The sequence below is a fragment of the Spea bombifrons genome, chromosome 1 (genome assembly GCF_027358695.1).
Source record: "Spea bombifrons isolate aSpeBom1 chromosome 1, aSpeBom1.2.pri, whole genome shotgun sequence".
Classification (NCBI taxonomy): Eukaryota; Metazoa; Chordata; class Amphibia; order Anura; family Pelobatidae; genus Spea; species Spea bombifrons.
This window is the reverse complement of record NC_071087.1, coordinates 10,252,777-10,278,215: the sequence shown is the minus strand read 5'-3', so window position 1 is coordinate 10,278,215 and position 25,439 is coordinate 10,252,777. Positions and strand designations below refer to the sequence as shown.

The window sequence follows — 25,439 nt, the reverse complement described above, 5'->3', positions numbered from 1 at the left end:
ATGTTCCGCTGTTATGTACCTAATATGCAAATGCGAGATTTAAAAAAAATATGCAAAGCACGGTTTTTATCGTCCTTTTGATCCAGTTTGATGCAGTTTAATGTCGAACGGTTGCGTCTAATCCGGAGTAAGACAGATTGCGTCTCTCTAGAGCTAGAAGATGCCGTTTCGGCCGTCCTTGGAGGGCCATGTGCGGTTTTGTTATGATACTGACCTATTTGCTCGTAGGGATGAACAATGGCTGACAGGTCTCTGGAGACATCAGGGTTATACGTACCATTTGCATATAGAGAGATCGGGGGACCGGACGCTTTGTGCTCTGTCTGTCTGGATAATAAGTCGCTTTAGTGCCGTGTCTCGTTTGGGGTGTTTTCAGGTTTTTTTAAGATCTAGAATTCTTGATGTCCTAATTGAATTTGTTGAATTTCCGGGGGTGATCTCGCGTGTAGGAAACAAACTCCACGCTCTGGCGGAGCGTTCAAGGGATTATTTCTTTTTTTTGGTCATTTCTAGAAATGCCATCAATGTCCATCTTTATCACGTTTATTAAATGTCTTTGAGAGCTGAATGCGGTTCTGGGGAGTTGTGTGCTGAATGCTGATAAAGGTGTTTTTATGCAAGAAGGCGGTAGAATTGTTTTTTTTACTTGTATTTTACAAAGGCTTTATTTTGATGTGTTTGCATTACTTGAATACGAAAAAAAAGGAGGGGGCGTCTTCACAGCAAAAGAACATGAAACATTGTTATCTTTATATATATATATATATATATATATATATATATATATATATATATATATATATATATATATATATATATATATATATATATACTGTTGCATTTTTTAGTTACACTGACAATGTCTTCTGAAACTACAAGCAACTGTACACACACACATATACATGTACACACACACACGCGCATATACATATACACGCACACGCACATATATATGTGTGTAATATTTGAGATCTGTTTAAACGTGTGCAGTATAGTGTCTTCTCCCTGTATTGCATATATCAGGAAGTACATGAAATGATTCATGTGATGGAGATTTGATATTCCTCGATGAAGGTACCCGCGTTCTGCATTCCTTAAATCACTATTCTTAACATTTTAAATATATCCTTTAAGCCTCCCCCTCTCCCTCCCCCCCGAGGATAGACTGCAGCCTGTGCTGCGACACCAGCTTTTAAAGTAAAAAAAAAAAAAATGGACTCTGGAGTATTAATTGCTACGAATGCCAAACCTTCCCTGGGGGATCACCATGTTCTACTGCGTGTTGGCTTTGTGTGGGGTGGGGGGGATCCCCCCCCTCTGTCTGCTGTTGATGGGTTATTAGAGACCCCCTGTATATTTTGATTTCTGCAGATTGCAGGGCTGTCCTGCAAGTAGAATTTTACCCGGAAAAAACTCAGATTTTTTTGTTTTTTATTTCATCCTATTAAGGAACGGGCTTAGTCCTTCATCTTCTTGTGATTCTGGATAATTGGTTCACTGGTATTGTTGTGTGTGTTCTTTATACGTGTATGTATAAGATATATATCAAACCCCCTCTCCTCGTGTAAAGCAGGATCGCGAGCTCATCCTATTTTGAAATCTGATTATGACGTTTTTAAGTCTCCTCGATGCAGCTGTCACTAAACTCTTATTGAACCTTTTCCTCCTCCGCTCTCTGCTAGAATAACGGAAATGCTTTCTTTCAACCAGCTCTTTGTGGACGCCTCCGACAAAATGTCACCAAACCAGATTCACCCCCCAACCCATCCACCCCCCCCCCAACCTATCCACTCCAACCCATCCACTCCTCATAAAATGAAGACGACAGCCCTGGCTATTATTCCGTTGTGATTTATCTTTCCTTTCTTATCGCCACTGCAGAATATTCTAGCATCCCTGTCCCTAAGGGCTTTCTGCCTGTTTTTAAGGCAGTTAAAGATACCGTCCAGTTTAATGGTCCTACAGCCCTCCTTTAGAACTGTCAACAGCAGGGGGTGGAACAAGGTTGACCTTGAGAAATGACCTGGGGTTGATGCGACTGCCTCTTAACCTGGGCCCTTCGCAGCGGTGATGTCCTAGCATTAATCACCTTTTGTGAGAATAGAAGGGGTTAAGCATCGAAAGCGATTCTGGTGCAGTTGGCAGGAAACTTCCGTCGGTTGCTATGGAGATTGCACCTGGAGGTCGGGGATGAATAGCCAATCAAACCCTCCCTTATGTTGTATAGGGATGTGCGCTCCCTGGTCACCACTACTAATAATATGGCCGCAATCATCGTTAAGAGAGACTCAATAAAAATGATTCACAGGAAAGGTTTAAAATACCAATATGTATCGGTAAGGGCCGCGGAGGGTATTAACGAAGCACAATTCTGATGTAAAAGAATGAAGATGGAGCAGTTGGCAGGAACATTGCGCTGGTTGCTACGGTAACAGCTCCACTTCCTACTAGAACTGCTCTCCGTAACCTTGATTTTTGGTTAAAACGCTCCTACATTTCCTTTTGAGGACACGAAAATCCTGTTTCTTGAAGATGTTATGAGTGTGAGTTATATATGGAAACGTGAGTGCACGTCGTGTTGATTTAGTGCTAACCTCTGTGTAATCCGGTGTGTCGGAGCAGTATTTCTTTCATACATCTTTCTGAAATCTGCTTCCGTTCCTCTTCCTCCGCGTTTGCCGTTGGACGCTCAGACGGCAGACCTGCGCATGTTCGTTTGATCGCTTGGGATCCTGTTTGCGGTTGCGTTCCGTCATGCGTGTCAATCCTTGGATCTTGAAATCAATAATTTCATTCATTCCCAGTTAATAGATTTAAAGATTTCTGTTATAAATGAATTTACGCTGATGGATGTGACGTGCGCCTTTATCTTACTGGCGTGCCCTCTTTAAATAGGGGTCCGCATGTCAGAGGTAAGTGATATTTCACACAGGGGAGGACTGAGCCGTTACATCAAGCCTTTAATGCTTTGATTGCGATTTCATATATCTAGCCGGTAATAATGGCGGCCACAGACCTCCTTAATGCCCTGAATTTGGGGCACTGTCCTGCCTTTGCGGGTAACGAGCATCATGGGCGGCTTGAGGTGATCCTGTCATCTCCCCCAACTGGCCTAGCGAGCTGTAAGATCAATGGAGGTCCCACTTGGGTCTTCAAATATGGTGGGTAGGTGGTCTACCCCTACCCCCTCTAGCCACACACCTCAGCACAGATATCCTGATAGGGACACCTGAAGTGTTAGGGATGAGTTATATTAGCAATTACATGATGATTGGATCCTTTCTGTGCTTTGGACAGGACTGGATGGCATACTTTGTTTGTGTGGGCAGAACTTATTCGCCTTTCTCTAGAATTGCTGTGTATAATATAACAAAGTACTTTTAATATATTTATTAGTAGGGATGTTCTGATTAGGTGGGCTTAGAAGAAGACATTGGGTCGCTGTTCCTGTAGTATTAAAATTTCCAATGCCAAGCTGCTTTGACCTTGTGATGGTGATGGATAAGTGGAACAGCCTCCCAGTAGGAGTGACGGCGTTTAAACATGCATGGGATAGGCATATGTCTATCCTGAATCTAAGACGAGACCAACGACTGACTTGAGTCTTCATATCAGGAAAGATAGATGGGCTGAATGGTTCTTATCTGCAGTCAACTTCTATGTTTCCAAGTTCCGTTGATGATTGATCTACATCGCTGTGTGTGCATCCGGTTTCTGGATAAAGTTGGTGACGTTTTCACGCCTACACAATGGTAAAGCTACTGGGCACCTCCTTGGTTCTGGAGAAGGAGAATGACCAATAGACATAAACTTGGGCACATGTTGTAGGAGCAGTGATCTGTACTGTGGAACCCAGTTGATCCAGGATCCGGCCAATAGAGCAGCAACACACCGGGAAGTCTGATCACCCATAAGGATGATCTTGCCCCCGCTTTGCAGAAGGGGGACTGCCGCCCTCTGGATCTGACCCCCCCTAGGCTAAGTTGGCCTAGGACAGGATACGTCACAGGCCAATGAATTCTTGTTGGAATAGCGGGCACAGTCCGTTACCTCTGAGACTTTTGTGTTGTACGTTTCTGAAAAAAGTCTGGGCTACCGTGAAGACAGCACAGGAGGCGAGGGGCTTCAGGGTAATTATTTCCGAGGACTTAGGAGATAGGCAGGCAATGTAACTGAGTGTTGGCAGAGAGCGCGGTGGTCTGACCGGATATCTGTGAAGTGGCAGAACCTCACCTAGAGTGTTGCGTACGGTTCTGGAGACCCCAATGTCTAGAAGGATTTACAAATTCTAGAGGAAATAATACATTTGTACCAGTGGGTCATCTTACATATAAGGCCAGACCAAGGACTGTTTCAACTTTGGCAAATCTTGGGTTATTGGTCTGGAACTGACCTGGTTATCATAGATTCTAGAGTCAACCCCTAAAGGATTCTCGGGTGATGATGGTTGTCATATCTGCCATATGTTTCTGGACACATTTATTTTTTTATATGTTGCTGACCACCACCCCTGCTGCATGTTGGAAGGAAGCCTGGAAGTCGGAATAGATATTTACGTTGTGAATAGCTTCTCGCTCTTGGCAATTTTTATAGCCTGGAAGAACTTCCCCATGTAGCCCCATAAATGAGGATTGCATATTAAAGTTCAGTATTTGTAAGTACTTTAATATGGATTTTTATATGAAATAAATCACCTCTTACCTGAAGCTGCAGCTCCAGAGCTGCAATACACCACCCCTTCCATTAAGTTATTTTCACGCCAGTTTAGGCAACCGATGAGTGGTAGGAAAGTGCTCCCATTGAAGTTGGTGGGAGTGCTTTCTGCTCGTTAGACCCCTTTAGAACTCATGTAAGCCAGCACTGGATTTGGCTGACAATGGGTGCATAAGATGGCTGGGCTATCCCTGACTCACAAAGGAGTCATGTTTGGCTGTGGTCGTTTAAGAGCTTTGGTGAGTCTTGGGATATTGGTCTGGAACTGGCCGCTGTTTATGATAGATTATCTGTCCGTTCCTTAAGGATTCTCGGGTGATAATGGTTGCCATATTGGCCATTTTGTCCAGGTTGGCGACCACCACCCCTGCTGTATGTTGGATTTATAAACTCGCAGAAGGAAGTCCTTTTCACAGCAGGAAAAACGGGCAGACCAGATAAGCCAAGTGCTCCCCATCTGCTGTCAAACTCTCTATTCCAGTGTTGTATCAACATTTTCTAGATTCCTATGGAAGTCGTTTATAAGTAGTGGGCCCTAACATGTGAAAATTATATTTATCCTGGAAAAAATGGCCAATATGGCAACCCTTATTACTGGCAGGAGGCCAAGCATGAGATGATGGAGCTATAGTCCCAAAGCCTTGGGTTGACCAATATAACTCCCGTGTTTAGGAAGGTGGGTATTTGCTAATGTGGATTTCTGATGAATTTGTTGGGGGGCCAAGTAAACTTTGCCAAAGTCCCTTAAATAAACCCAGTAGTGTTACACGACCGACACTTTAACAAAATGTTACACTGTGTTAAAGAATCGGGTCATTGCCCAAACATTCTGCCGTGATCAATGTGTAATTACATCACTGCGTTAGTTTTAACCCATAAAGGTGAGTCGCATATACCTCCTGCTTGAGCATCAATTGCTGGTGATGCCCCTAGGGGTATGCTGACATGGTCCCCTGTTCCGGCCACTTAGTCGGCATTGGTATGTTTTCTGTAATGGTTATTGCCTGTTCTAGTTTTACCTAATTTAAGAATTTGTATGTATGTATGTATATATATATATATATATATATATATATATATATATATATATATATATATATATATATATATATATATATATATATATATATATATATATATATATATATATATAAACTCCTTGCTTTTTACCTAATGGCCATTGTACCACGCTGCAGAATATGACGGCGCTATACCTATCGACAATATAATAATATAATAATGGCTTCCCGTCTCTATTGATAATGCTTCATCGTTCTGCTTTTGGCATGATGTAAACATATTTGCATAAATTCAGCTGCATGCCGGTTCAGCAGCGATCCAGGCTGCCCTAGGATTTATGTTTTCATTTTATCTTTGATTTCCATGTGCTGCTCGTGTGTGTGTGTGTGTATACGCTAGATTGTAAGCTCTTTGAGCTGGGCCCTCCTCACCTGTTTTTTTTTTGTAAAAAAATTTTATGTTATGTACCACCCATTGTACAGCGCTACGGAATCTGATGGCGCTATATAAAACCATAAATAATAATAGTATTTTTTTGCCCAACACAGACATTGCTAGGGACAGCATAGCAGAGATCTCTACTGTTCTATTTCTTTTTAGAACGTCAGTTTTATTCTTAATTGTGGAGCAGCAGGCATAAAACTTGTCGTTGTTCTGACGCTAATTATTTTATCTACAGGTGTCGATGCTAAACGTCCTGTTTTATGAGAGTGGGGATTTTTTCTAAGACATATTTTCATGCATACATTAGCGCACACATTTGGCTGCAAGCTTTATGTGTCAGGATTGGAAATCCGATTAGGAAATGATGAATCAGTGTGCGTGTGTGTGTGTGTATATAATATATATGTGTATATATATGTATATGTATATATATATATATATATATATATATATACTGTGCAGGGATCTGACACTGAATAGGGGCTTTTTTTTTGTCCCAGGGACTGCTTGATAGTCACGTGACAGAAAAGCGGACCCTGATAGGTTGTTGCCATACAAACTGAATACCTCTTTTATTTTATTAAACGTTCCGGGGAAAGAATAAAATGACACATTTTAGTATGGGGGGTACTTTGGTGAACTGAGCTGTAAAGTGTATACGGATAAACGCTCTATTATTATTATTATTATTATTATTATTATTATTATTATTATTCAGCTTTGCTTACACTCAGTCATTTGGCTTTTTCCGACAGACTAATGTGGATTTATTGCGTTTGTTGTTAAACGCCAATTACGATGATGGCATCTAATTGATGAGCAAATAGCGCTTTGCAATTTGGATCCACTGCTTGTGCCTCCTCTAAACGGAACGCTGCGACTCTTTCCAGTGTTGCCATGGCGACGCGCTTTTGATGCACTTGTTTTCACACATTAATACCCTTGACGTTCCAAATTCAAAGGCGACACGGGATAGAAGACGCTTTTTGCCTTTTTTTCCACGCTTTTGTAATTGGTATTTATATCAGAAACTGTAATTTCCCTCAGAAATCTCTCAATGATTTACTCGCTCTGTTGATGCGTTTGGCGAGCCCGCCTGCGTTCGTTTATTTTATGCCTCGCGGACGCATTTGTAGCGAATTCCTTCACGTCGCGTTTTATCCTGAGTCAGGGCATCGCCGGCGCGCTTCATTTCTTTGCGCTCGAGATTTTAGTATTATAGAATTTTTCCTCACCGAGTAAAACCAAGAATATGACTTCCTGAACGATTCTAAGATGTTGACTTCCTGTTTCCACCTCGTTGGGAAGTGTTAAAGGGACAGTTTAATGTCGCTGACAGCCCCAATGTAGAAAAATGTATACTAAAGTACTTCGATATGCAAGTTTAAAAGATATTTACCTTGGGGAGAAGCTGCAGCTACAGAACCACAGGCTCCCCCCTCCTCTTTGGTTTGGCGCCGACCGGCTGTAAGTAAATCACATGAACGGAAAATAGCCGGGGGCAACCAAATGCATATTGGGCGGGGGGGGTTCTGCGTAATCCCCCCCCATGCATTTGTAAGGGGGGCACCATGGAAATGTAAGGCTGTTATAAAGCAAATCGGTTCCCCGGATCCTATTTTTAACGGATTTGGTACCTACGGTTTTTATTTTAGCAACCTCATGTTTATACATTGGAAGCATCCTTCGTAAATTCGTGGTCATAAGACTCGCGTGGTTGCCCGTTCCCATTATTATCCCTCTCGTTATAGTTGTACCTCTCTTGGTGACCTGTGCTGCAAAGGGAAAGGTTGTCTCTTCCGTTGCCAAGAGGGTAATTGATGTATGGAACAGCTTCCCTGCAGAAGTGGCTAGGGGTTAATACAGCGAGGGAATTTTAATCATCCATGCGATATGCCATATGGCTGCTGAATCTAAGAGGAGAATTAAAATTAAAATACTATTTTCTTTTTGGGGAAAAAATGCAATAACTGAAAAATACAGCTGAAAAATCCCTTTATGTCCTTTGCCTACAATAAGGTTCTCCAAATAGACCGTCTCGTGGCTAAAATCACCCACAAGAGTTTTTGGAACTGCCTTGGCTTTTCTGAAGGTCTACCTTGGATGAGATCTGTTATTGTAACCCGCACCGGACCCGTGACGTAGATTAGCTTCCGCTTTATTTTTTATTTTTTTTAAAAAGCCCCCTATTTTTGATATGTTTTGTGTCCAAACAAAGCTAGAAAGAAACCAGCCTTGAACCCACGTAACTTGGGCTCGGAGCAGATGTTTGTCCCTTTTGTCTACGGCCATCCATTACTCTTTTGGCGTTTTTGGTGGCAGATGGGCGCTGGCAGGCGTATCGAAGACGTTACATGGAGAGTTTGAATTACCCGGACAAGCAATAAATAAAGGTCGCCAAAAAAGAAGGAAATATAAATTAATAAACAAATATGATCACAGCATTGAAGACGTCTACCTCCCAAGTGTCCCTCTTCAAGACCCAAAGCCCCAATGCCCCTCTTTTCTAGGAGCTCGGAAGGTCTGCTGGGTATGAGGGAATCACATGGTTCTCCTGCCCTAAAAGTCATAATAATGTCATGGAAACGGCAGGAAATTGTGTAAATTGTCAGTAATACCCAGCATGCACCAGACTTCCACATCCTGATCCTTTTTTTTTTCCTTTATTTTTATTTTCTTTGTAATTGGTTAAATAATTTTGTGCAAAAATCCGTATTACTTGGTCCTTAAATCAGATGCTTTCAAAGGAGCTGGTTTCAAAAGTACAATTCTAACGAGGATCGAAGTCTGGGTCATATTTCTTCTTTTCTTCATGTAGAAATTTTCCACTTTTCCTCTTTTTTTTTTTTTTCATAGTAATTTCTGTGGCTTCCAGCTGAGCTTCCACTCAAGCCTCCTGGTTGGAGATGGAACGTTTAGTTAGAAGGACATTAGAGGATCGGGTCATAAGCTGTGCCCTCCTAATGTCATACTTAATAACTTTACCCGCGCCGGGGCACTAGAACCCAAGTGGAGTCACTCACAGTTCTGCCTGGGAGATCGCAGGAGAGTAAACACTCCAGCTCCTGACTTGCACTCCGTGTTATAAAAGACCACCCTCAGCGAGCTTCTCCTGCATGGAGGGCCGAGGTGGTCCGAGGTAATCTGTGGGTAATAGCTTTGGCCTCTTGAAAGCTATTTTGCTGTTTTTTTTCCACATTAATTTGTTTTATTGATGCCGGGAAAAACAATAAAACAACTATTCCCGTGTGGAATGGTCACATTTTTTTTTCTCAGCAGGGGCCGTACAAAAAAGGCCAGAAATAGAACTTCACATGGACAGTAATTGTGGCAAAAATGCCCTAGTGTTACCACGGGGGGCCGCCTTTTATAGCTCTCCCCCGATGTAATTATTGGGGCCAGTGGCTGGGTTATTGGTCGCCGGCCGCCATAGACCTCTCGGACGCATTATTTGTTCTTGGTTTGAGCAAAACTCCAAATTCTAGCGTGTTTGGTTTTTCTTTTTATTGTAATTAAACGTAACCCGATCCGCTCGGCCAAGCCCGTGGCCTGTTGTGTTTGGACGGGAGTCTGTTGTTCCTGGCCTAATCTCAGTCAACCAGTCTTATTTATTTTTTTCCATTTTATTTTCCTTTTTCCTGTTTTTCTTGCCTTTTCAATGAACTTGGCTTAGAATTCAAACGTCAAAACGGTGGGTGTTTAACTCCCTCGTTTGCAGATTTCCCCCCAGCCCTGAAACATGGATGGCTGGATCAATAAAAAAAAAAAAAATTTACTACATTTTTCCATGAAGGTAGCTGGACTCTAAGTAACGCGATTAATACCTAATAAAGACATCTTAAAGGGGCTGTACTGTCCCCATGAATACGTTAATGTACACTTTAACCCAAAAAGTACTTTTCTTAAGTAGAAACTGTAGCCCTGTATCTGCAGCTGGTTTGATGATTCTTATCACTGATTGGCTACTTGAAGCACCCAATCAGTGGCACTGAAGAGCTCCCGTTTAAATCTCAATAGACCCCCACCCTGTAACTACATCATAGCGTGGCATGTAGCTGGGGGAAGGGGGCAAATGCATACGAGGGTGTTCTGCAGACCCCCCCCCCTGTGCTTTTGGAGGGGAGGCAACATGAATATTTAAAGGGACCCTAAACCTTCATATGCGCTTAAGTGCAAATAAGGAGTGCCCCTCCGTTGTTACTTTAACCCCGTAGGACCTGTTTAAATGTTCCGTACCAGGAATTTTCTCTAGCCAGTGTCTGCTTTGTACTTGATGGAGCGATAAAAGGTCATGGTGTCCACCAACACCATAGTCTGTGCGGACAGAGACCCCATCTTATACCTACCTTATTCCTCCCGTGTTGTCACGTCAATGCTGATAGGTTTAAAGACATTGTTACCATAGCAGCATAAAAAATAGATCTGTTTTGTATAGAGAAAATTCTTGAGAGAGAAATTTGTGTTTCCTCTTTTTTGCCTCGATGCGCTTGGGAAGTCAACTACCGTATTGAGATGTGCGTTGCCGCTGTGACATGTGATGCATGACATCATAACACGCCTTTTTCAAACACAAGCCGATGCGCTCAAGAAGAGGCGTAAAGGACCGTAATTATGTTGTTTTGCCTTTTAAAAGCTTGTTTCGCTTGAGAGTGTGGATGATTGTCTTGTCATTCAATTCAATAAAAATGGGCTTAAAAGAGGCGTGTTCCCAAAATCAACAGGATTAACATGGGAATGTATACGTGTGACATATACCATGTGTGATTATATACACCAGTAAATGTAACCTAAATAAAAGTTCAGGGGCTTTTCACCCACCCACGTCGGCAGAGAAGTCAGAAACGAGGGGGACCCCTAGGTAGATTTCGGCGTAACCTCTACTGCCCTTTTAGGCAGCATGACTAACCGTGTGTACCAAATAGATAGGGAATGGATGCAAATATATTCGATTGTTATGAAAACCCGGCAATAAGTAGGGTTTCGTTTAACCATTGAGAGATCCCTGGTGTCGACCTCCACGTCCAGACCCTGGTGGCTTTGGAGAAGACCCAAAGCACATCTGCTGTGGATTTATAAGGGGCCGTTTTCCCTTATTCCTCCCCATGTTGGAGGCCCCTGCATAAAATATGGAGATATACTCATCCCGGTTGTATATGGATATATATTTGCTATATCTAAGAGGAAAATCCAATGCGTGTCCCCCCCCCCCCCGATTTGGAGCCAAGATCAGATGAATTGGAGCCTGGTACACGCCCTGAGCCGAGCTCTCCCGGGGGCACAAACTGGATAGCGGGCAGGGTGTGTGCTCAGGATTTATGACCTCCGTTCCAGGGACTTTCTGTGAAATGTGACCATTCTTTAACCCCTTTATGCCCGGACACCTTAGCTATTTAATATTATTTTTATATATTTTATTTTTTTTTTGCTGTTTTTCTAACCGTAATTTTACTCTTCTCGCTGTATTTCATTGTACCAACACATATTGCATATTGCATTTTTTTGGAATGGTATTTTGTATATATCGTTTAATTTAAATAAAACACGGCAGAAATTACAAAAAAAAATTAAAATTGTGTCTAATAACGAGGGCAGCTGAAGAAAATTGACTCATTTATCTGTCCGGATTTAGAATCCTTGCATAGAATTGTCACTTATTTTGGGAATAATTAGATAAAAATGACAAGGGGTACAAATCACATCCGTGTTTAAAAATGTAACTTTTTGGCGTGCTGGCAACGTAACTTCAACAGCGGCCACAAAAGTCGAAACTGCCCATAATGAGCAGAAAAGCCGCGGTATTCCACTGGGGTCGTCTGGACGCCTTCCGATTGTGTAAGTCATATCGGCATTATATTGTTTTGCCGGTTTCCATAAAAAAAAATTCGCTTAAATCAAAAAAAAAAAAAAAATCTCATAAATGAGTTCTTTCTAACATTAATTCCCTGTAAATCAAACCTCATTTATAAAATTGCTGTTAAATTATTCAAAAAAAAATAAAATCAGCAGCACGTGTCAGTACAGCTAGCGTGACCTGCTGGATTACATGGATCAAAGGATCAAGAGAGAAGGGGGGGAGAAAAGGTTCAAGAGAGAAGGGGGGAGAAAAGGTTCAAGAGAGAAGGGGGGGAGAAAAGGTTCAAGAGAGAAGGGGGGGAGAAAAGGTTCAAGAGAGAAGGGGGGGAGAAAAGGTTCAAGAGAGAAGGGGGGGAGAAAAGGTTCAAGAGAGAAGGAGGAAAAAAGGTTCAAGAGAGAATGGGGGAGAAAAGGTTCAAGAGAGAAAGGGGGAGAAAAGGTTCAAGAGAGAAGGGGGGAGAAAAGGTTCGAGAGAGAAGGGGGGAGAAAAGGTTCAAGAGAGAAGGGGGAGAAAAGGTTCGGGAGAGAAAAGGTTCAAGAGAGAAGGGGGAGAAAAGGTTCAATGGAGAAGGGGGAGAAAAGGATCAAGAGAGAAGGGGGAGAAAGGGATCAAGAGAGAAGGGAGAAAAGGATCAAGAGAGAAGGGGGAGAAAAGGATCATATGGTGTTACTGCTATAGATCTGCGACAAAGTGTCATCGCTTGTTTTTCTCTTTGCTTTTTTATCTGCGTTTTCTGGTCTAAGGTCACCGGTAACCCACTTCTGCTCACCATGATGGGCTCGTGTGACAGAAGGGGAGGACCGCATCGCGTTGGCCATCAAATACTTTAGTAATAAATGTATTTTTATTTGAATCTCAAGCAATTTGTATTATGATTACTTCTGGATTTACAGTATTATTAAAATTGATCGAGCGTTGCCTTTCTTCTCGTCTTATCCCCGAGTCTTCAGGTTTTAGACTTTTTATGGTTCGTGGAGTTTTTGTACATTTTACAAAACTGGAATCTGTCGGGATAGAGGAATCGGGGCCGGAGGAATAGTTCATGATAGAAGTATCCTGGCCAGGGGGAAGGTGTTGTTATTGAGGAGTTGGGGACGAGGAAAATAGTTGGGATTGAAGAAGGATCAGCCTGAAGTGGGAGCAGTGGCATGATTTAAAATGGCAGCCTTAGATGGCATTTCTGGGCCAAGGTCATGCAGGGTGTAAATTCAGTACTCATGGCAGGGACAGTAATTTGGGATTAAAATCTGGAGAAAAGGGCCAGGTACGTAGACAGATTGATGGCTGGGGTGAGAAGATCCCGAAGGAGATGCACATCGGGATGGGGGGTCAGATTGATGAACCCTGAGAGAATGAGGTAATTCTGGTAATGAATGTGGGCAGAGTAGGGAAAATACATGACCCCTTCACAGCGTAGCGGATGCTCCTTTTTGGCTAATTTCTCAATGTCTCTTGCGTTTTACAGGCATTCGACCTCCAATAATGAACGGGCCCATGCACCCGCGCCCCCTGGTAGCCCTGCTGGATGGCCGGGATTGTACAGTAGAAATGCCCATCTTGAAGGATGTTGCCACTGTGGCTTTCTGCGATGCACAGTCCACACAAGAAATTCACGAAAAGGTAACCACCATATAGTCTGCGCATGTCTGACTCAGGCGATTTCTTGCCAGCGCAGAACAGATATCATTACAAAAGCTAAAAAAAAAGGTTATATGACCCCAAATTGGCCATAATGGTACCTTTTGGAAGGGGATACTAGGACGCTGCCGCCCATCATCTGGTCAAGAGGAGTCCGGTACTGGACTCAAATCTGTCTATACTGGTTTAACAAGCATAGGCTGGTCAAGGTGTACTGGTCCAGAGCGCAACTTATCCCATTGTAAAGCATCGCATGCTGGGGAGAGGTTGTGAAGCCCATTCTCCCTCTGGGTTCAGATGAGATGTTCTTCTCGTCTGTATGCTGTCATGTCTGTGCTTTCCACGTTTTCCCCAAATCTATTAATTACAGCTTACTGTCGGAGTTTTACCGGACTTGCCGTAAGCGCCGGTTGTGTATTTGCTTGGCTGGCTTGAGCAGACGCTGGCGAAACCATGATCCTTGGATGGCTTTTGAGCGGGGGCTTTTTCATGTTCGGTAACGTTGGCTGAAATCTACAGAAAGTGATTCCGGTTCAAGGTCTGAAAAGTGGGGTTATTGTTAATAGCAACCAATGGAATGCAGTCCAAGGGAATGTTTGTGCTTATGCTCTATTGCGCATGACCCTTTAGAATGTAGAGACGCTTTAAGATCGCTGGCCCTTATATGAATCCCAGAATAATTTTCTGCATATCCCCTCGCTATATTAACCACTTCCGCTACCAATAAGGTAACTGCAACGCTTGCAGATGAGTGACCACAGAAGGGTTAATTATCTGATACTCAGACGCGCGGTATGAAGCCTCTCACGCGGTGTTGGCTCACTCGTAGTTAATTATAAATAGAATGTGTTGGTTTTTTTTAAGGTTTTTCTAAGAAAAGTGTTCTTTTTCTCTCCGGGCGCCTCTTTAAGTGTTATGTTCCTCTTCAGTCTGCGTGCGGTTCTTCGAGGTCTTGCAGCACACGAGGAAGGTGGATCGGGGTCGTAGATTGTAGAGAATCGGTTCTGAGACCTCATTAGATAACCGCTTGATAACAGGTGTCTCTTCGGTCTGACGGAAGAGCCATAAAGATATAGAAACCTCCCGAGAGACATCGTTTATTTAGTAATTAGAGCTGCGAGGCTTTAAAAACATGTTTCTGAAATATGGTTAATAAGGAAAACCTAGATAGCTGTATTCACCCGAAGGGAAGATCTCCTGATGCTTTTACTAATCCAATAAGCTTCTGAGGCCTCAGAGGTCTCTTTTTCAGATGGAAAGGAACACGTTAGTGAGAGGCTTGGTGAATGACATGATATCCTCATCATGTATCTGGGGTGAGGATTTGGCGATGTGCCGGCTCAGAAAGGCAGGTACATAGAACCGCGTTGGCCCTTCTCTCTTGTCACTCTGATTTTCACCCTCGCCTTTCAGCTCAGCGTGAATCCAGGCCGGGATGAATGTCGGCGGGTAGGCGGATTACTATAAAACACACCCGGCTGTATAGGAACGTTTTGTCCGTGTGTGTAGGAATACAACCAAGACTAATTAAAAAGAGAAGGGGGGGGCCGTCTCCATAATACGGTATTCTTAACGAGCGGCGTAATTCCGCACATAATGCAATAACTTGCCCTTTACAAAACTCTCTCACCCGCGTGCCGCCTCTTCTGGTTTATGGCCCTTAATTAACTACTCTTTTAAATAAGCATTTGCTTACCCCGGCTGGAAGATGCTCGGCTGGGTTTTCTTCTCCGCTTGGACCGAGCGTCACATCATTTCTGTAATAAATGTCGCGTTTTGTGGGTTTCTTGTCAATCAAAAAAAAAAAAAGCACCCCTTGGAGGAGTTTAATGAATATTAAGCGGATTAGCCCCCTTTTCTTTTCTTGGATGTTTGGAATTGTTGGCCTTCTTAAACTCTTTTTTACGAGATCCCTCCTGTTTAATATACTCAGGACAAAAGGGCAAAAATCATAGATGTTGTAGAAGGAATTTTTACTTTTACTGACACGGCGGTAGATAAGTGGAACAGCCACCCAGCAGTAGTGGTAGGAGCTAAGAAAGCGAGGGAATTTTAAATATGCATGAGATTGCGTTTTGTATTGATTGTGATACTCATTTCAGTTTTAATCCTGAATATTTAAACATACTCAGCGTATTAATCCGCAGCGTTAATCAGGACCGCCGCCGTTCCATTTTTGACATTTCAGAGATAAACGTAAGAGGCTTTCTTAACTCCGGAAGAAAAACGCTTTATTTTCCTGGTTTTATTATTTGGCGTGTCTTCTGGGGGGGGTGAATTAACACGAAGTAGATCCTGACTGCTGGATGAAAGGTTTTGTTCGATTTATTCCGCTGACTATTTATTAATAAGAACATCAGGATTAAAATTACTGGGGAAACAATCGCTTTTTTTTTTTTTACCCAGAACTCTCACTATAAAGGTCAGTATTTGGAACAGTCGTGCTTTTTTCGGGGCACGCTTAATTCTATCTGGCAGGTCTGCTGTAGCAGCAAGAAACTGTTATGTGCTGTGTATATGTATGAGGGTCTGTGTATATGTATGAGGGTCTGTGTGTGTGTGTGTGTATATGTATGAGGGTCTGTGTGTGTATATGTATGAGGGTGTGTGTGTGTGTGTGTATGTATGAGGGTCTGTGTGTATATGTATGAGGGTCTGTGTGTGTGTGTGTGTATATATGGGGTCTGTGTGTGTGTGTGTGTGAATATGTATGAGGGTCTGTGTGTGTGTGTGTGTATGAGGGTCTGTGTGTGTGTGTGTGGATGAGGGTCTCTGTGTGTGTGTGTATATGTATGAGGGTCTGTGTGTGTGTGTAAATGGGGGTCTGTGTGTGTGTATGAGGGTCTGTGTGTGTGTGTATATGTATGAGGGTCTGTGTGTGTGTGTATGAGGGTGTGTGCGTGTGTGAATGAGGGTCTGTGTGTGTGTATGAGGGTCTGTGTGTGTGGGTGTGAAAGTCTGTGTGTGTGTGTGTGTGTATGAGAGTCTGTGTGTGTGTATGAGGGTCTGTGTGATGGGAGTGATAAAGGGCCATTGGAACACAGGAGTGATGGGAGTGATAAAGGGCCATTGGAACACAGGAGTGATGGGAGTGATAAAGGGCCATTGGAACACAGGAGTGATGGGAGGAACACAGGAGTGATGGGGGTGATAAAGGGCCATTGGAACACAGGAGTGATGGGAGTGATAAAGGGCCATTGGAGCACAGGCGTGATGGGAGTGATAAAGGGCCATTGGAACACAGGAGTGATGGGAGTGATAAAGGGCCATTGGAACACAGGAGTGATGGGAGTGATAAAGGGCCGTTAGAACACAGGAGTGATGGGAGTGATAAAGGGCCTCTGTACGCCTATGAAGAGATTCCATTAAAAATCAGCCGTTTCCAGCTACAATAGTCATTTACTACATTAACCCCGTCTGCGCGGGATGTCTGATCCAATTCATGTCTTTTCTTTTAAAAACAAGGACATTTCTAAGTGACCCCAAACTTCTGTGTGTAAATATGTATATATAATATGTCTGCTTTGCATGTGTTTTGTTTCCTGCCTCGCAGTATTTTACGCTACAACAAATTGAGATTGCGTTTTTTGAGTACAGATCACGGAGCATTTGAGGATAATGAGAAATCACAGCGTAGTTAATAATATCCCACCAGAGCCGATTGTGGACGACGGCCGTTTGCAAATAACAAACGCGTCACCTTCTCGAGTCGTTTAATCCCAGTTAGCGGAGGAATTCGGTTCAGCGGGAGGCTCGGGGCAGATTATACAGACTCTGGCCTGATCAGCTTTAGCGTCCCTGCGGTTTCCATCGTATTTTAGGCCTTCAAGGGCTGGAGAGCGTCGTCTGAGCCTCCTAAAACTCAGACTCCTAGCGGGTTCGAGCCAGCGCTGCTAAGCAAGCGGAGCCCGTTTAAAGCTGGCGCTAATTCTTCATTACGTGATATCGAGGCCAGATACAGAATTAAATCTATTGCGTAATGCCGCAGAGGTGACCACCCCGGTCCACCTACCTTTATGCGTTCTTCATCAGGAGGAACTATCCTGTGTCACCATTAAACCAAATCGGATGAAATCAGCCCGTTTTATCCCTTATCGGAAAAACTCAATTCCTTTTCTGGCCAGAATATGAACTTTGTCGTGGCAGTGTCGGTGTGAACCAGATGAGTAGAATGTGCCGATTTCCCAGTGATAGCGTTATTATTTATTCTTGGCTCCTTCAGAGCCTCGCGTGTGGCCGTCTTCCCGTAGAGCGGACATAGAAACGTGTAAGAAGACTAGAATTCGTATGGCCGCCCTAGCGTGTGTGAGACGCTGATAAAGTTACCCGGAGTGATGACTAATTTGCTACTGTGTAGCCATGAAGAATCTTCTGTGACAGTTCAGACACTAATTATATCACTTTGACGTTCAGGGAACCAACAAACGGAAGCGCCGAGCTTCTTCGTTATCGTGGTCATCGCTGTGTGTTCTATCCTGGGGACGCGGGTACTACCCAGCATCCAGGCAGCCATCGCTCAGGATCTATTATTGTCGCCGTTTAAATATTTGGACTGTCTTAAGTTTTTCTTTCTGCGTTCAAGCCCTCCATAAAAAGAAACAAAAATCAAGATGGCGCCCAAAACCAATTTGTCCCACCCTGTGTAGAGACGGCTTCTTGCCATGGAATCCCATCTCAGTCCGTCTCGCACACCTACAAAAAAAAATCGCTTTACTAATGTTTAGAGGTGAACTTTGAGCTCCATGGAAGTCGCTTGTCGACTCCGGCGGTTGATTATAGACATAGCGGGATGGACGATAAAGCAGACATAGACACGGGGCAGGCAATGGCAGACAGGGCTTTATTTACCATTACCAGTAATAAACAGGATTCGACTGGCCATCTAGCCCAGTGACTGGTGGCGGTGAATGCCGGTAATCTTTGCTGCGGTTTGCGTGGCGTTTCTGGTGCTTCAACGATACAAGCGGTGGGACGTACGTAATTTAGCCCATCGGCTCACTCGCCAGCAGGGCAGAGAGCAACTACTCCTTGACCCCAAACCTGTACACCACGTGACCCCAAAAACTTTATTCGCTGCCACCACCAAGTTCTATTTAAGGTTTTATAAATACATAAAGAGGCTTCGGTAACCCCCGAACTGCTCAAATTCTATAGCAGGGGCGTCCAACCTGCGGCCCTCCGGCTGCTGCAGGACTACATCTCCCATAATGCTCTTTCAGTTAAGCGGCAGGCCTAGGAGGATGGGAGATGTAATCCTGCAGCGGTTGGACACCCCTGCTCTATAAAAATCCAATTTGTCAAGCTGTAGCGCCGCGCTCCATAAGCCGTTACACATTCGTGGCAGGATGTGGCCTAAGAAAAGTTATATTTTTGCGTATTCATGCAAGATGCCCTCGTTAACCCTTAAACATTTTCCATGTCATACCGCTACTAGCCCTCTAGTTTAGGTCATTACCGCTATTACCACAAACCGTTTATACAGCCAGTTCGAAAGACGGTCCTGCCGCCACCAACCATGTCTGCTTCTTCTACGTCCGTGGGAAATTTTGTGGCTCCAGCTGCAGTACTGATGCTGCAGTGCTGGTGTTCTTGCTGACACGGAACATCGTACGGAACATGGCCAATGCCGGAGTTTAGAATAATGTGTGTGTTTGTTAGGCTGGAATGATAAGATGCCCCTAATTCACTGGCTTAACAATGTGGTTGGCCAAGCGGGCCGGGCACTAGTGCTTACTGTGGCCTTCTTGGCCACTAGATCGTTTTTGGGGGGTTTTGTTTTGTTTTCTGTATGTAGGATCCAGTGAATAATTCAGCGGAACTTTCCCCAAAGCGTAGACGTCTTGCGTGCCGCGTGTAACTATGAGCAGTATATGGAACGTATGGGAATTATTACCATCTCTGTCGGTTTTCACTTCCAGGTACTAAATGAAGCAGTGGGCGCTCTGATGTATCACACGATCACTTTAACGCGAGAAGACCTGGAGAAGTTCAAGGCTCTTCGAATAATCGTCCGAATCGGAAGTGGGTTTGATAATATCGACATCAAGTCAGCTGGAGATCTAGGTATGCTTAATTGTTTTGGTAAAAGAGAATTTGTTCGGGACCCATATAGAGATTATATATATATATATATATATATATATATAATAATAATTAATAGAGAGAGAGATTATATATATATATATATATATATATATATATATATATATATATATATATATATATATATATATATATATTAGAGAGAGAGATCATATATATATATATATATAGATATATATAAAACAGAGAGAGAGAGATAATATATATATATATATATAAAATAGAGAGAGAGAGATAATATGGTATATAATAGAGAGATCTCATATATATATATATATATATGCATTTATTCAATAGGGTCGTCTTCACCTTTTCATTTTTTGTTTTTTTTTTCTTTTTCTTTCGATAAGATCCAAAGTTTGAGGAGTCCTCTTATAATCGAGCAGATACGGCAATATGTTCGTAACAACAAAACATTTTGGGGTCTATTTACTAAAAGGGAGAGTTGTGATTTTAACTTTACATTTTAATAAATTATAAAGGGGCAACGCTGACAGCCTCCAATGTATCGGAGTTTTAAACACAACTCTCCCTTTAGTGAATAGACCCCTAAAGTAAACGGAGACTGTGCTGTGCCCACTTGGCTGGTGCTGAAAGGCTTTAAAGGAATTGTATCAATAAAATCATATATATATATAAAATGTGTGTGTATATATAATATATATTTCTGTCCCCCACCGCCAAAGCCTTCTAGTGCTTCCGTACTACGGCAGGCTAGTGTGCCGGCGGCAGGTCACGGCAGTCTCCGGTCCTAACCCCTGCCTGTGATTTGAGTGGTTTTTTTATGTTTCTAATCTCGCAGGTATTGCAGTATGTAACGTGCCGGCCGCGTCCGTGGAAGAGACGGCCGATTCCACCATGTGCCACATCTTGAACTTGTACAGAAGAACCACGTGGCTGCACCAGGCGTTACGGGAGGGCACCCGGGTACAGAGCGTGGAGCAGATCAGGGAGGTTGCGTCCGGAGCCGCGCGGATCCGGGGGGAGACGCTAGGCATAATAGGACTGGGTGAGTTCTTTATCTACCTTCGTAGGTCCTGATTGTAATTGATCGGCTGCTAATTATTATTTTTATTAGTATTTATTATTATTAATCACATAAAAAGTATATTATTGTTAAAGTAGCAGCCCCCCCTGCCCATTTTTACCTTTGTCACATAATGTCTGTATATTAAAATCAGAAATTCATTTTTTTTATTTATTATATGGTGTATTAAATGCTGTGGCTATACGATATTCTGCACTAAACGCCCCCCGCGTGTTTTAGAAATAGTGAACTAGTAATAGGGTTCGCGCGTAAATGAATACTTTGTCGGAATGTTTTGCTTGTTACATTTTAAACGATATATCAGGCGTTGGTGGCTCGACTTCCGGCTACTTCATCCATGACTTGCGTGGCCGTTGCAGGAGTGAAGTGGTGTACATAGGACTGGCGTGGGGGTGCCAAGTCTCCCGGAAATTCCCCCTCTCTCATTGTCTCTCTACCTTCTCTGCCGGCTTCCGTGTCCCTGTCTTCTTTCCCGCAGCACCGCTTTTTCTCTTGCATCTTCTTGTTCTTCTGTCTTCTGCCCCCACTCTTTCTCTGTGAATCTGTCTTGTGCTGGTCTACCAGGGTACTTCCCTAAAAGAGCAGAGTCGCGGGACACCCTCTTCCTTGTTCCTCCAATCAGGGGCGAGGTGTGTCCCCAGAGGCTCCACCTTTTTTGGCGAAGAAAGAGGACACAGGGAGAACCAGACGAAGACAGAAGAACAAGATGATGCAAGACAAGAAGGAAAAGAGGACAGGGACGTGGAAGCTGACGGCAGAGAAGATAGGGAGACATTGAGATAGGGAGTGTGTGTTTAAAGTGTGGGGGTGCATAATACTCTAGGTACACCCCTGCAAGTGGGAATTTAGTGCCAAATTTCCTTTATAAAGCCCGTGGTCACATCGGCATCTTTTTCTACCTTTCTTTCTAGCTGTCTCTCTCTTTCTCCTCTCTTATAAAATGTAGGTCAGTGAGCCGGAGCTTAGTGGCTGAATTGCCGTTAGAGAGTAATAAGCCTCACTGTGCGTTTCTCACCCCCCCCCCTTTACATACGTATAAGAGACAGAATGAACATTTAAGCGGCACATCTCTCCACGTATAGATCTTCCTCGCCGTCTGTATATTTATAGTTTCCACCAGCTCTGTGGGTCTGCGGATCACGTATTTGGAAGAGCATAAACTAAACGCCTTCCTGTAGCCAAAACGTAAACTTGGTGCTATGAGGGGGAGAACGTATTTTCCTGCTGAGTAAGCGTAAGTTTTGCACGCTGTAATGATTGCGCCTCGATCATCTGAATGGCGTTTGATGCTTGGCTACCGAAGACAGGGGAGAGCTGGCCGAATTCGTTTACCCCGCGGGCTGCCCCAGTTTAAAGAATTCAGATCACAGCATTTTTAATACTTATTTCGTTGACGTCGGTTTAATTAGATTGCAGAATTATAAAACGTTGTTTAGGTAAACGATTCTTACGTTTTTAAGCCACGATCATCTAAATGTGTATGTGTGTGTATATATATAATATATATATCATGTGTATATACTCGCTTAGGTAATGGTGGCCCTCATTAAATCCCTCTTTCCTCCCTTGAGGCTCCTCTTCTCTATGAGATCAGAATGTTTGCTTGGTATGATGTCATGATATACGGTTACGTCCTAGAATTAGAATGATTTCATACATTTGCTGTTTTCGCCGGTTTCTGGTGGCGTTTACCTGTTTTTCATCTGCCGTAATATCGTAGTTTAATGTATGGAAAGGTGTTGCGGAGCTCGGGCGGGTTTCATTGTTTCGGGGTGGGGCGTCCCCTTTGAATCTGTTGCCCGCGGCTCTCAAAGGAATAATTTGGAGACCGGTTTTACTGGCAGGATCGGTGAATTTTTTTATTATTATTTATTTGCAGGAAACTGAAAAAAAAAAAGAATTGAATCCGCCTGCCTTTCAGCTTAAATGTGTTTGATTGACAGGCATGGGGTGGGGGAGGGGGGTTAAGTAAAACACATCATACATTTAATTATTACAATCGACAAATTAAGGACTCCAGTAGATTCGTTTCCTTTTTGGTTTGATGAGTTGCATTTTTATCTCACCTGTATGCATTTGGGGGCGAACACCCGGTGCTGCAGGTAGAGATCGGCTGGCCCTGTATAATGTATAGTGAAATCAGAAAGACTTCGCTGATTGAATTCTGCATTATGCAGGGCCAGCTCAGCCTTTTTGGTCAGGAGAAACTTGTTGGGTCGTCATTCAAAATCCATAGACCATGTGCAGATGCCCATGTAGGTGTGCGGGTGTGTGTGCGTGTGTGTGTACGTACGTGTGTTTGTATGGGTGTAAATATATGCGTGTCTGTGTGTGTATATATTTATATATATATATGAAAATAACCCTTGGAAATATGAACTATATTAATAGCATGTGGCAAAATATTCTCATCTGTATTCAAGCAGGGATTCTACTAGGATTAAAGCAGTGCGAAAATCACCAGCTAATTCATAATAATTATTATTATTAGAGTAGTAAATCAGTAAAAAATCAATGTTCCAGGATATTTATCGCAAGATGTTGAAAGACCACAATTCCCGTGATGCCCACCTACGGCCCCCTCCATAAACTGTTCCTCCTTCTCCTGGCTGACGAGGTGTCGTTCAGAAACCCGCCGAGCTGGTTACTCTTGCGATATTAAGACTCGGGGACTTTATACAGAGCGTGTGTGGCCAGGAAGGAGTCTAAAGAAGAGGCTGCAAGCGTGCCGGGGCTTGCCTGCCGTTTTATGGTTCGTTTATTCACAGAACAATATGATAAACTACACTTTAGAATCTAAACTCCAGAACAGCAAGCAGCGAGAAATACCAACATACCCCACCCTCACCAAAAAAATGACTAAAATCCCCGAAACAAAATAGCCTCCGATCCGCCGTCACCTTAGCGGTCTTTGTGAGGAGCATAAAGCATGTTCTAGCACCGCTCAAGCAAATGTATAGATCAAGACGGGGCAAGAGGGTTAAACTAAGGCTCGCTTCGTGGCCCCATAATACATGTTAATATACAAATCGATTCAAGTCGTTTTTATTTACTTTAATCTGCATTGTACAAAATGTAAACCTCGCTTTCCTCTCTCCGTTCTACGTTCCGCGTGCCCTCCCTGTAGCATAGAGAGTGTTCCTATGCAATAAAGAGAGGTTTATTCTCTTAAAGCTCCCAACACTAATTAAAGCGATTCGTCACATGTTAAAGGAAAGCAATATATATGTTAATCTTATAAATAAATTACAGGCATGCAGCAGAATACGCCGGTCTTCTGCGCTCTCCTCTCCATCCTTCCATGGAGCCGTATCGTTTATGGGTCCCCAAGAAGCTGCTTGTATAGGTTTCAAAAAAGAAAGGAAAGAAAAACTGTCGTTGACCAAAAATACGAATGCAAATTTCAGGCATCGTAGTGTCTTCGTTCATTAGAATGTCCGTGGCACGCTCGTCTGACATCTTTATTACCGAGGAACAGGCCCGGACTGGCCATCGGGCACACCGGGCATTTTCCCGGTGCGCCGGGCGGCCCAGGGCCGGATTGACGTAGGGGCTGATGGAGCTGCAGCTCCAGGCCCCTACCTTAAAATAGGCTCAGTCAGGACCGGACTGACTGGGCCTATGAGGCTGCATTAACGCAGGGCAAAAGGGGCACCTGCCCCTTAAGCCTGCAGCAACTGCGACCGGGTCCGCCACTCTAGGGGGCCGGGAAGCCCCAACCAGGGCCGGCCTTAGGGGTGCGCGGCCGCACAGGGCTTAAATTAAAACATCAGGTTTTTTTTTTGTTTACTTTATTTAATATCCTTCATGTTAAATAAAGTTTTAAATGCCCGGGCCTATTTTTTGTCCCAGTCCGGGCCTGCCGAGGAACATGAATAAATATCGGTTATGGGGCAAATCCAAAGTCTGATGCCCCAGTTGTGAATGTTTAGGCATCGTTGCCCTTTGTAGGTTGTTACGGTTTTTGTTCCGGCGTCTGCATATGGCTCCTGATTTTAAGAAGAGGCCAGGGAATGACTGGTGAAGGTCGGAGTCTTTACATCAGGAGAAAAGGGCCGAATGCTTCTTATCTGCCGTCACATTCTATGTATCTGTCTTCTGCGCCCGTTCCCGTCCTGTTAACACTTTAATTCTACTATTTCCATATATACCCAATTATAAAAGGCCGGCACGTTACCTTTTTTTCTGTATAGCTTGTTGCAAAGTACTAATTCCTGCGGATTTAATAAAATCCAAACTCATCGCGACTCCCCGGCTCTAATCTGCGTGATCCTTCACCGTCTGGATGGGGGTCAGGCGGCCCAAAGACGCGGATTTTACAAGCTGTAGATTAGTGTTGGGTTTCTCGGGTCCATACAGAGATTTTGTTTATGATTTCCATGTGAAATCCGGGTAAATAACCTTAAATGTCAATAATAATAATATAATATAATGATAATCGTCATAAATGTTGGTGTTTGGATTGAGGTGGTTCCAAGGTTTGGTTGGAAGTAGAGCTCGAGAGCATCGCGTAGTGAACTTTGTTCTTGTATAAGACCGCGGGATAATTCAACAAAGACGTGAAAGTAACCCACATGGATCCTTTACAAACACAGACCTTGGACGGGGAATGGATTGATT

The 25,439-nt window shown here is 43.4% G+C and overlaps 1 protein-coding gene across 4 annotated transcripts in view; it reads left to right on the top strand.

Annotated features, from left to right (window-relative positions):
- Window positions 1-25,439, top strand: part of CTBP1 (C-terminal binding protein 1) — a 166,037-nt gene that overhangs the window by 131,463 nt on the left and 9,135 nt on the right. For all 4 annotated transcript variants that reach the window (XM_053458173.1, XM_053458176.1, XM_053458174.1 and 1 more), the window contains 3 exons: window positions 13,497-13,651; window positions 19,588-19,732; window positions 20,574-20,780. In XM_053458173.1, coding sequence (XP_053314148.1) covers window positions 13,497-13,651; window positions 19,588-19,732; window positions 20,574-20,780 — 507 coding nt within the window. The remainder of the gene's footprint in view (window positions 1-13,496; window positions 13,652-19,587; window positions 19,733-20,573; window positions 20,781-25,439) is intronic.